Source organism: Anolis carolinensis, chromosome 2, assembly GCF_035594765.1.
Source record: "Anolis carolinensis isolate JA03-04 chromosome 2, rAnoCar3.1.pri, whole genome shotgun sequence".
Taxonomy (NCBI): domain Eukaryota; kingdom Metazoa; phylum Chordata; class Lepidosauria; order Squamata; family Dactyloidae; genus Anolis; species Anolis carolinensis.
In genome coordinates, this window is record NC_085842.1 from 73,536,732 (window position 1) to 73,549,223 (window position 12,492).

Genomic DNA, 12,492 nt, shown 5'->3' on the forward strand with positions numbered 1-12,492 from the left:
TGTACATAGCACTGTCAGCTATGCTATATAATGATGTACTTTAAGTCCCATAAGCCCCACATAGACTGGAAAATACGTAATTAGGAGTGATAAGATTTGACAATCAAATCCAGAGGGCAACAAATTCTTCACCACAGATTTACATGTATGTTTGCCTATCTTATATGTGTTTCAATTGCCTAAAATAAACCTTTCTTTCTTTCAGGGAACAAATGAAGTTCTGCGAATGTATATTGCTTTGACAGGCATGCAATATGCAGGCAAAATCTTAACTGAAAAAATAAAGTATGTGATTTTTTAAAAAAAATAACCATCTTAGGTAAATTAGATTGAAAATGTCTGTGGGGATAGCACAGAAGGAAGCGGCTGCATCTAAGCTAGTGGTGAATGAATATTTATTTCGATCAGTAACTAGTATTAAATAAGCTAGTGGTGTTTAGAATGTTTAACCTAAATTTGAAATAAGACTTGTATTTATGCAATTTTTAAAGTGCTGTGTAGAGTTTAATTTTTATTTGTTTTAAAATGAAACTTTATACTTTTCTTTTAGTGTCTTGTAAATACTTCAACACTGTGGAGAAACATATTTATTATAGCCAGTAATCACTGCTGTTCTCGTAAGCTTAATTGAATTCTGAATGTTATGGATTTACATGCCAGCGGTGAGGCCAGAGATTTTAGGGATTTGGTGCCATATTTGGATGGTTAATGCCTGTCATATAGTTGGTGGATGTGATGCGCCATGGCTTTCTTTCATATATTGCACCCATCAGCAGCAAGTACATTTAACATTGCCAGGCAATCATTTTCTTTCAAACGGCAAGTAGCACTTGAAGTGAATTGTCTAAAGTAAAAAGTACATGCAAGAATAGATATACTGCATTTAATTTAAGAGAGAGAAAATTATTAAATAATAATAATAATAATAATAATAATAATTATTATTACTATTAATTCATTTATATCTCGCTTTTCTCCCATGGGTGGGACTCAAAATGGCGTAAGTTTTGGTGCTTCTTGTAAAAGAATGAACTGAGAGAACATTGGAGAAGCAGTCTCATGTTGAAGTAGTGTCTCTGTCCCTAATTCCACAGGGAGATTAAGAGGGGGAATGTGATGGTGGCATTGAACGTGTTTTTCAACAAGTTCCGTGACAGCATGGGCAGAAAAGTAGATCTAGGATTAGTTGGAAAAGATGGAGTGGTGCATCCCAGTCTGGAAGTAAGTGTTCCGTCCATTAGTGGTTGGCATTCCTGAAGGATTTCTTGAACAAAAATAACATTCTTTGGGCTTCTTACAGCTAGCTTGTAACCTCCATGGAAAAGCAAAGAAATCTGCCTTGTAACCGACCATTACCGTACTCAGTATAGTGTGCATGGTCCAACAGTACCTTGCCGGGATTTCAGATGCAAATTCAGTCTCCCTGAAGGTGACCATACAATAGCTGCCACTGTTCTGTGGGCCCTTTTATTTATTATTTATTTATTTATAGTATTTATATTCCGCCCTTCTCACCCCAAAGGGGACTCAGGGCGGATCACATTGCACACACATAAGGCAAACATTCAATGCCATAACATAGAACAGAGACAGAGACAAACGCAGGCACAGGCTGACCTCGAACTCATGACCTCTTGGTCAGAGTGATTTGTTGCAGCTGGCTGCTAACCAGCCTGCGCCACAGCCCGGCCTTTTAGAAATCTTAATAGAAGGAGGGAGCAGAGTCACTTTCATTTGTTCTTCCTTCCCCTTTGGCTTCCTATACTCTTTGATAAGTTGTTCTTGGGGTTAGGGGACTCTATGGAGTAACATGAGAAGTGACACAGGTGCTCAAAGTAGGGTGAGGAAATGGAAATCTCCTTCCTAGACCCTTAATCCAATAGAAAGTCTCTCCTGGGTTCTTTTAAACAGGAGGAATCAACCTGGCCCCAACCACACTGTGTTAGCTTATGATTTTACTTTGGTCATCTTCCAATAATCTTTTAATAATGGTAGACTATTACTATTTGAAATAGCCCAAGCCACACAGATGTCTACCTTACTACCAGACCTCATAACAGCCTAGAAGTGGAGTGCTCACTAATGGTTGTGGAGGTGATCCCCCTTTTTTTGGCCCAGCTGCCTCAAGTTGAGGTTGCACGTGGGTTACCTGACAGAAATGCACTGGCAAAGCATTACATTCTGCAGGTAATGAGCAGGATCTCAGCCAGTGCGATCCGCTAAAGTAGCAAGTCTCCCACTAGACTTGGGCTTCAGCATCTGAAAGCCTCAGGCTGAAATCTAGTTCCTTGAGGAATACCGGCTGGCTCTCCAGGTGCCTGAGTTTTCAAAGATTAGATTTATCCATAATTTATTTGTCAGTGTGTCTAGAATATGCAAAGCCCTAGTTGTGTGTTTTTTGTTTTGTTTTTTTGTATGTGTGCTTTGCAGGAAAGTGCCAAGAAACTTGAAGAGAATGTTTATTATTTTGGAGTTACAGTTGAAGGCTTGCTGAGAAGGTTTGGCAAGGTAAGTAAGTCTCTCTTACAAGGGGGAGAAAAAGACCGCCCCATCCTTCACCCCAGTTTGACCAAAGTGAACATTTGAAACTAAACCCTCTTCTAAGCCCAAGAATTGTCTTCATAGTGTGTACAAAAGAGCATGGGAGATGGTACTTTTGTTCGCTTCTCATTAAGATTCAGAAAGGAGTTATAGAAACGCTTTAATGAATATATAGAAGAGTATGTATGAGGAAGTGAATCAGTTGAATTTATTTTCTCCAGTAGTCTGGGCAGTCTTAATACAGCCTAAAAGAACTTCACAGCTTCTTCGTTTACAAGTGGAAAAACTGAATTAATGAAGGGATGTGTGCAATTGTTTCAAGAGCTGGGAAGTCTTGATAAGAAACCTGTAAAGCCAACCCCTGTGCTAATATCCAGAATTGGGGGGAAATTATTTCAGAACAAAGAGACATTCCTTGTTACTAAAAGGCTTGCTTTTTATCAGACTATTGTAGATGAACAGATGGTTCTTAGGAGAGTGGCAGACATCCTCATTAATCTGTATGCAATGACAGCAGTTATATCCAGAGCTAGTCGATCTATTGCCATTGGTTTGCGTAATCATGACCATGAGGTGAGTCTGCATAGATCTTATACAACACTTAGCTAACATAATGGTGACTATGAATGAAAACTGTATTAAATAGGAGAAAATCCAAATTGCTTTTGAGAGATGCTGATTCATTTTGATTACATTTTCAGGAGAAGGGAAAAATACTCAGGTTCGGAACTGAACAATTGCAAAAAAAAGTATGTTGTGTAAAAATCCAGATCAGGCATGAGCAGACCTTGGCTCTCTAGGTGTTTTGGACTTCAATTCTCACAATTCCTAATAGCCTACTGGAAAACACCTGAAGTTTGTCCGTGCCTGATCCAGATCTCCCCCCCCCCCCCAACATTGGTTGGAACTATCTTGACATGCGGGAAGCATATGGGAAGTAAAAGACTGAGACTCTACATCATGAAACAAAGTTCCAAGCATATGGATCTATGATGTACTTCCTGTCATGTATCCCTAACCCCTTTTAGTTGTTGCAGTGCCCCACCAACAGTCATCAGTCAATGGAGACAGGGCCAGGAGAGCAAAGAAACATCTAGCTATAGAAATGTGCTCTTCCAGAGGTCCCGAAGGGTGATGTCAGGGTTCAGTGGCTTAGTCTATCAGTGGCTATTGGATAAAGAGAAACACTGTATCAAAAAGTTTTGTGTCTGAGCATCTAATGATGGAGCCAAACATTAGATGCCTGCTACTCAGCTTCTAGTCATTTATGAATTAGTGTTTAGTTGTTAATGCGAGATTGTAAACAGCCTAAGTAAGGTTCTAGTTTGAACCACTGAGACCTTTCTACCAGTAGTATCTATATAGGTGTGCTCAATACTCAGCCATGCATGTCAAAACATTAAGAAATATATCATAGATAATTAAACTTAAGCAATTTAATATTATACAGAAGAAATACTAAGTTAAAACTGCTAAGCAAAAAGTGTAAACAGGAAATTCTGTCTGAAGTCACGATTCTTTTCCAGTTTTCTTTTGTTCATGTTCTCATACTTCAGTCACTGAATCTTTCTTCTGTGGGACTAAAGGAATGGAGGAGAGAGATTATTATTTTGTGCCTCTGGCTATATCTAAAATAGAATATAATCAAGGGGTTAAATTCTTAAGCATATTTCAAGGCTTGAAACTGTTAATGTTTTCACTGATTTTAGGTTCTGCTTACAAATATCTTTTGTACTGAAGCTGGTTTCCAGAATAACTATGCAATGGCAGAGTTGGAAAAATGTAAGTGTACCAATTGAGCCAAATACTATCATTTTATAATCCCAGTTGCAGTGTATAAGTGAAAATAATCTTTGCTGAAATGCAAAAAAAATGTAGCAAACTCAAATCAGCCCTCCTGATGCCATTTCTGTTCACAGGAGATGCATTTAAGTCTATACTAAGAGCCGACATGGCAAAGGAGGCCTTTGATACTTCCCCATTATATCCTCTTTCTCATAATTAGTATTAATGTGACAGATGCTGTTACCAGCTCAACAGCTTGTGTTTACAGTCTTGGGTTTTAAAAATTTGGTTTTCTCTCATTTAGATGTGGCTCTAAAGGAATTGTTACTTCTGTTTCTATTATTTCTAGTTGCTCCTGAAAACATGGATGACAGTATTAAAAAAGTGGCAAAGCAAGTGCTGGAAAAGAGATCCTATATTTGTTCCCATCCACTCGACAGAACTTTCTGAAGGCTGGGAAACAGCAATTGAAGTGCTTCGTTTTAAACATACTAATGGTTGAACTAAATCCTTCTTGACTAAGAAGCCAAATGAATGGGGGACATTTTATGAAACAGAATCTTCAGAAGTGCAATTATTATAAAATAAATTGTGCTAATTCTTTTATGCCTGAATAGACATGACAAGAATCCACCCACTACAGTGATGTGTACCAGGTTACCCTCCAAAGGTTGCTGGACTGTAATGCCCATCAGCCCTAATCGGGATAGCAAGGGGTGAGAACTTTTGGGAGTTGTAATCCATCAACTTTCAGAGGGCCACATACACCCCAAGCATGGTCTGTGTGCAGCAGAGAATGACAGGGTTGAGAACTTATGAGAAAACAATTGGCTGCTAGATATGCTCAGCCTGGAAGAAAACCTATGAATGGGAAAGATAGGAATGGTCTAAAAGGGAATCAGCAGATGGAGCAAGCCTTGGTTTCTGTTGTTCCAGAAGACAGGACTACAGTGTTGAGTAGAGATGTAACCAAACCTTATCAAGCCATAAAAGGAGGGAAAAGAAAGGGGAAGCACTGGGTTTTTATGTCACGAAATTAGAACTACTAATTCATCCCCCCAATTTACCTGCATCATGCACATCTTCCGGCAAGATTTGATCTTTGAAAGCTGCTTGTTTTGAGGGCATCATCTTATGCTGAAATGAATGTTTATAACAGACTGTTCTGAAACACAAATAATTCATAAATTGGAATTAAGTTAAATATATGACAAAGATATATAGTGTCTCAAGATACAGAATATTCATATTCATGAATTTAAATTCTTATTTAAACACGTGTGGTACAAAACATGTATGCAGTGTATGAGGCTTGAGGAAAAGTTAGGTAAACTTCTCTAGAGATAAATGTAGAGCTCAATTTTCTTCAGATTATCTAAAATAAAGATGTAAATATAATTTTAAACAAGTTTTAGAACAGGAGACTCCCCATACGATGTAAATCTTGGAATTGTTAATCCTGCTGAGATGGGGTTAATATAATGAAGGTGGTACACGTATCTTTTCTTAAAGCAGGACTTCATGTTAAAGGTATGGAATGTTCTCCTGCTAACATAATATTTTAATGATGAAGTCATGACAATTATTTTCCATTTAGACACACATGTAAGTTGATGTATAAGAGTCATTCTACTAAGAGGAGAGAGCGCCCATAATGCTTCCAGGGGCCAGCACCACCACCAAGTCCTGCCCAGTTCCCAACAGCGTCTCCTCTCCTTTTCCTCAAAAAAAAAGGACTTTTCTTTATGTGCATGTCCTCACTTTTTCTTTCTCACATACTGATGCATATATATGCACACATAGATCGGTTGCAGCTGCTGCACATGAGAAGAGAAGGGGGTAATGAGTAAGAAGCGACTCAGAGGTGAAGGAGCCACAGCTTCTTCCCTGGAGACTGAGGTGCTTTATGCCAAACATCATTGGGGTAGCTTTCCAAAGTTAGCACAGCAGCAAATGAGGGAGGACAATCTTCCTCTCTTATTCACGATGCCCTAGTGATGCCATCTCTCCTTACACCCCCCCCCCCCCCACACACACACACACAGTCCTGCACTCACACCCTGTTCTGGTTCTGGCAGCAGTGATACCTGGGTGGCAGGGCTAGTGGCAGCCCTGTCAGTAGCTCCAGAACAGCTCTATAGGCTCACTGACTGCCCACAGACCAGAGGAAAGGCGCCAGAGACAGAACAGGTGCATGAGCACAGGGCCTTACCAATCTAAACAGCCATGGTGGTGTGGTCAAAACAGCAGGTGAGATGGAGGCATAGGCAGGGAGAGAAAGAGTGCTCTTCTACTTAAATTGTGAGCAACCCAGAAGGGAAGGTGCAGCACAGGGATTGTGAAGGAGGCCCAGAGGAGTGACATCATGTGTCCCATACAGGTTAGAGATTCTGGAGGTTGCAGCAGTAATCCCCAGACATATATACTTATTGAGGCCACTGTTTGCAAGCATTTAAAAAGACCAGAAGTGATGCCATGTTGGAGAAAGTACTTATACTGATCCATATATAAGTTGGCTCAGGTTTGTTGGGTTGATCATCAGATTTTTTCAACTTAAACACGAGTGCATGGAAGTACAGTAGAGTCTTGCTTATCCAATATAAACGGGCCGGCAGAACGTTGGATAAGCAAAAATGTTGGATAATGAGGGATTAAGAAAAAGCCTATTAAACTTCAAATTACATGAGTTTACAAATTAAGCACCAAAACATCATGTTTTACAACAAATCAACAGAAAAAGTAGTTCAATCCACGGTAACATTATGTATTAATTACAAAATTAATTATTTACAAATTTAGCACCCAAACATTGCAATGTATTGAAAACACGGACTACAAAAACATTGACTACTAAAAGGCAGACTGCGTTGAATACAGAATGTTGGATAAATGAAGGCTGGATAAGCGAGACTACTGTAATTCAAAAGGGAGCAACTGTAACTCTTCAAACGCATCAGTAGATCTTTGCAGTTTTATCTTGTTATGTCAATTGAGTAACTTACCTGAAGTCTGCTCCTTTCAGAGTTTTAAAAAAATTGTTTTGCCTGTCGTAGCATGGAATTATATTGATATTTGCCATCAAGCCTCGGTGGGGATCATCTCCAGGAACATATCCTTTACCAAATCTGACCTCTACCACTTCATCAAATTTCTCTGCAACTGGAGTAGGCTAACAGAACAGAAGCAGCAAGTATCACAACATAACTTCTTGATTTTACTGAACAGTTTTGCAACTAAATGGAACTAGATGTTCATTTCAGCCTAAAACTCTTTATGTTAAAATATACTATGTTATAACGTTGCAGCTAAAGAGTGAATGGACACAAAATCAATCCCTCTTCAAATTCTTTATTCAAAAATATGTTGGTGTTATAAGCAGCAAATATGCTGTAAGATTAAAAATTTATATTTTACTGCTGCCATTGACAAAATCAAAACATTTAGGAAACCATATGAACTCGGTATGCTCTGATAATATGCTGAAAACAGTTCAATTATGGATTGTTGGATTTGTGAATAAAGATGCTTACCTGCATCTTTAGGGACAACTTCATAGGTTTATCCTTTAGGAGGTCTTGGAAACGGTCAAGCTGGCAACTGGCTTTTGGTCCCCTTACAATGAGCTCAGTGCCTGGCCAGCGCCTATAGACTTTCAGAGCAGTGTTGCAACAGATTTCTTTCTTAGGTTCTTTAGTCCAAATGTGTCCATTGGAAAAGCAAGAACAGAACAAGATTATGAAGTAGCTATCGGATAACTTCATTCAGACTTTAAAAAAAAACCTGGTACCTTTTTCTCATGTACAGTAGAGTCTCACTTATCCAACATAAATGGGCCGGCAGAATGTTGGATAAGCGAATATGTTGAATAATAAGGAGGGATTAAGGAAAAGCCTATTAAACATCAAATTAGGTTATGATTTTACAAATTAAGCACCAAAACATCATGTTATACAACAAATTTGACAGAAAAAGTAGTTCAATACGCAGTAATGCTATGTAGTAATGACTGTATTTATGAATTTAGCAGCAAAATATCACGATGTATTGAAACATTGACTACAAAAATGCGTTGGATAATCCAGAACGTTGGATAAGCAAGTGTTGGATAAGTGAGACTCTACTGTAATTTTTCAAATTTCTTTCAGTGTATGTAATTTTCAACCTGTTTTAATGATACCACAGTTTGAGATCGGAACAAAAAGGTGAAAGGGGCAAAGCAACGGCAATGCATTAATAGTGGGCAAAATTACCGTAATGCATTAACAGTGAACAAGCATCGCCTCATTCCATTGGTGCTCTTTATGCTTTGACCCATTGATTTTAGTAAGCTCAAAGGGGAGGGGGGATGACTTGGTGGCTCTTGTAATTATGTGGCTGTCTGTAACTTGTATCATCCTTCAATACTGCCTATATTGGCTGTAACCGCAGTAAAGTCCAAACTATGGAGTGGTAGTGTGTGCATATTCTCCACCATAGCCTAATATGTTTTTTAAACCAATAATCACTTTAGAACATTGCAGTGGTGGTTCTGCACAGGAGCAAAGTCCATTTGTGTGTGGTGCAGAGACTGTGAGAAGAAGTTTTAATTTCAGTGAAAGAAGAATGGATACCAGTAGAAAAAAGCAAAATAAAAACTAGCCATCTATAACAAGCACCAGAAAGAAAGGTTCCCTTCCCTTATTAAAAGTGCTGTGCCACGGTTTTTCTGTTTCTTAATACTATAGCCACTTTCGCCACAAATGAAAAGCTTCCAACCATAAGATCCAAAAGAGAAGGGGAAACTGCTGAGGCCATTCTACATAATTTTATAGTGTTGTTATGGCTGCATCCACTAAAACGTGAATAAAACATAATGGCCAGTATGGTATGGTGGCTTGTTTATTGGACTAAGTCTTCCTGAGATCAAGGTTCAAGTGCCTGCGCACCCTTGCAAACTCACTGGACAACCTTGGGCAAGTCACAGTCTCAGCCTTAGAAGAAGACAGTGGTAAACCTCTGAAAGAAAAATCATGCCAAGGAAATCCTGTGATATGGTGACCCAAGGATGAACTTGAAGGCTTACAACAAATCTTTTTCAGTCACTAGCGAGGTTGTCATTCTCTTCCTCCCTCTACAACATCCAAAGTACAAAACACATACATGGATTCACTACTGAATCATCCTCAGGCTATTCCATTGCAGAGGAGATTGTAAAGTTATCTGTCTATGTTCCTATAACTAGATGCAGACCAACTGCATCATCTGCTAAGACCTCTGGAGTCACCAATGGATCTTGGTTGAAGTAGTTGTATGTTTACACCTAGCTATCGAGATGTGACCAGATGCTTCTCCAATGTCTGCTTTCCATTAGTAACAAAATGGCAGCTTGGGGGAGGGGGGGGGTTGTCTACCATACAACTGTCAGTCCTGAAGGAAAGCCACACACTTCACTCTTGGAATACACACAACCACATAGGATCTCCTCCACAGAGCATTTGCTGTACTACCTTTTCCACTCCCTGCAGAAGACGACATACCCAGCATCATAGCCTTAGTGGCAAGGCAATGTCCAGGCAGTGTCTGGCTGCAGTTCCCTTACTGAGAAGAACAGACACTGCTCTCTTTGGACCCCCATGTTTTGGGGATCGCAGGGTGATGTCTATTGTCTTCGCCTAATTGCAGAACTACAACTAGATGGGCATCTAATACACACAAACACCACACACACACACACAAAATGATTGCAGGGTCACATTCTAGTGTGGTGAAGTTGCAGAACTACAACTAGATGTCACTTGCTTGGACATCTAATACACACAAACACCACACACAAACACTAAATGATTGCAGGGTCACATTCTAGTGTTGTGAAGTTGCCTTGTATGGAGAGGATTGCATACAAGGAAGGGATGAATACCTCCTGTAAATCCCCAAAATGATTTCAAGTGACTTAATCCCTGATAATGTCAGGATCTCAACCTTTCTTTTGGGATGAGTAATAATGCTGGAATGTCTCACAAGTAGGGCCTTTGACTGGACCAGTAAATATTCCCTTACATCTGACTTGCAGTTGCGTGAAATCACCATGAAGTGTTTTAGAAGAGCCACCCTTAAGAGGAATGCGGAATAGCAAATACCTTCTCTGTGAGTGTCAAAGGTCACAGCTGGAAGTGGTGGTTTTTTGTAAAGCTCAAAATCATCATTGCGTTTGTCCCAGCTCCATCTCTCTCGATCCAGAACTGGCTTCAACCGGCCAGCATTGAAAAAGTTCTCTTGCCATTTCTACATGAATTGCAAGTGTTCAGAATCATAAACCATGTTCTGCAAATTTGCACAGCAATATGATAATATAGGAAATATACCATTTACTGAAATTGAAGGTACTTTCACTAAGCAATTTCCTGATGTTGAATAAGAAAATAATGAATGACATGCTTTGATATTGACTTTTGTGAGCTGAAACAACACCTGTAAAAAAAAACCCTCTTTATCTAAAGCACCAGTATATTGGTTCCAAGCTACCATTCTGATCTGTTTCTGAAACAGTAATTTGCCATTGCCATACAGCAAATATATTGAAATTTAAGGGTACTTTCCAAACCGTGTATACTGTGGCATGGGAAGCAATAGGTCAAAGCAAAGCCTTTGTTAAAATGCTTGTGCTTTGGGGGTTTTACTTGAATGCCTATATTTTGGTTACCTTTTAATAAATAGGGAAATATTATGGAAGCACGGGAAATTATATCTACTATGCATTGTGAGATTTTAACCCAATGGAACTGATAGGCAGTAGGCCAAAAGAACTGAAAAGACAGTTCCATTAAATTCTTATGCTTCTCTCACTTTCTTAACAATTTTTAAAGCTTCAAAATCAGGGGTCAGGGCAATTTTCATTTTGCCCAGAATCCCAAATGCCAAGGAGCTTGAAAGAGATAGATTGAAATGCAGATGTGCAATCCAATCTCATCCCCATTTAATAAAAGTGGTTCCCACTGACTCTGTAAACATAGATTCTCGTTTTCTGTTCTCAAATGAACAAATACACAGGCACTGACTTTTCATAATGAAGATCTCACTGAATTGCCTATAAAGGACTTTTGCCTTATTTTCAATAGTGATAGCCTCCCTCAGTTACAATTAATTCTCTGATCAGATTCCAAAATAAAGTTAAAAAGAACAACAACACAATAAACACAATGCATCACAATAAAAGACAATGCATAATTAAAGCAAAACAAATTATAATCAGAAACAAAGACTATAACATGAAAGCAAGAGCTACAATGGATTTTTAAGTAGGAAAAAAGAGGTACAGTGTTCCCTCATTTATCGCAGGGGTTAGGTTCCAGGACCATCTGCAATAAGTGAAAATCTGCGAAGTAGGGATGCTATATTTATTTTAATATTTATACATTAGTTTAGTAGTTATACACTATTTTAAGTATTTATCAACCAATCGTGTGTTGAGAATCACCTCCTCCCGTTGTCGCTTGGGCTCCTTTTCTCTCCCTTCGGGTTCTCCTTCCTCCCTTCCTTAGGCTGTAAATTGTAATTTTTAATGATTTGTAATAGTCTTTTAGAGTTTATTGAAAAACCGTAAAACAGCGAATCCGCGAAAAGTGAACTGCGAAGTAGTGAGGGAACACTGTATATCCCTGGCTCTTAAAGGGCATTAGAAGAAACTTCTGACAAGTCATTTGGGAAAGATATTTCTTAATCCAGCCCTTTCTCACACACAGCCACAACTGACCTGGTCTCTAGTGGTAAACTCAATATCTGATTGGGTACTTGCAGAAAGAGGAACCATGAGGCTTCCCTCCCTCCTTTAAATCTATCTCCCACGGGATGGGCCACTATAAGGAGATGTGACAATTCAAAAAATAAGGTTTGACACCTCTTTTAGCTCCATCTGCCGTGCCTCGTCTGGCATACGAGGATGGCAATTAGATTCAATGCTGCTCTTAAATCCGGCGCATACAAATCCTTCTGGTGAGAGCCACTGCTTCCTTGACTGCTCCATGGACGCCTTCCGCGCAATATCTTCATCCACGGGTGCAAAAATAGCAGAGATATAATTATGACTGTAAGCAAACCTCTGTCCTGGAACCTAAGGCAGAGACATGTTTTGAATGTGACCACAGACTGTCATTTTGGGGGGTTTACCAGGAAGATGTGTAGTAAACCAAT

The 12,492-nt window shown here is 39.2% G+C and overlaps 2 protein-coding genes across 8 annotated transcripts in view; one reads left to right on the plus strand and one right to left on the minus strand.

The window, feature by feature from the left end:
* The window catches only part of acad9 (acyl-CoA dehydrogenase family member 9), a 28,100-nt gene extending 18,912 nt beyond the window's left edge, over window positions 1-9,188 (plus strand). For both annotated transcript variants that reach the window (XM_062973854.1, XM_003217703.4), the window contains 6 exons: window positions 206-285; window positions 1,095-1,221; window positions 2,431-2,508; window positions 2,986-3,114; window positions 4,251-4,323; window positions 4,676-9,188. In XM_062973854.1, coding sequence (XP_062829924.1) covers window positions 206-285; window positions 1,095-1,221; window positions 2,431-2,508; window positions 2,986-3,114; window positions 4,251-4,323; window positions 4,676-4,776 — 588 coding nt within the window. In that variant the 3' untranslated portion in view covers window positions 4,777-9,188. The remainder of the gene's footprint in view (window positions 1-205; window positions 286-1,094; window positions 1,222-2,430; window positions 2,509-2,985; window positions 3,115-4,250; window positions 4,324-4,675) is intronic.
* cfap92 (cilia and flagella associated protein 92 (putative)) overlaps window positions 3,953-12,492 on the minus strand; it is a 126,062-nt gene continuing 117,522 nt past the window's right edge. For all 6 annotated transcript variants that reach the window (XM_062973834.1, XM_062973835.1, XM_016991618.2 and 3 more), the window contains 6 exons: window positions 12,200-12,412; window positions 10,443-10,587; window positions 7,857-8,014; window positions 7,329-7,495; window positions 5,394-5,491; window positions 3,953-4,121 (listed from right to left, as the gene is read on the minus strand). In XM_062973834.1, coding sequence (XP_062829904.1) covers window positions 4,087-4,121; window positions 5,394-5,491; window positions 7,329-7,495; window positions 7,857-8,014; window positions 10,443-10,587; window positions 12,200-12,412 — 816 coding nt within the window. In that variant the 3' untranslated portion in view covers window positions 3,953-4,086. The remainder of the gene's footprint in view (window positions 4,122-5,393; window positions 5,492-7,328; window positions 7,496-7,856; window positions 8,015-10,442; window positions 10,588-12,199; window positions 12,413-12,492) is intronic.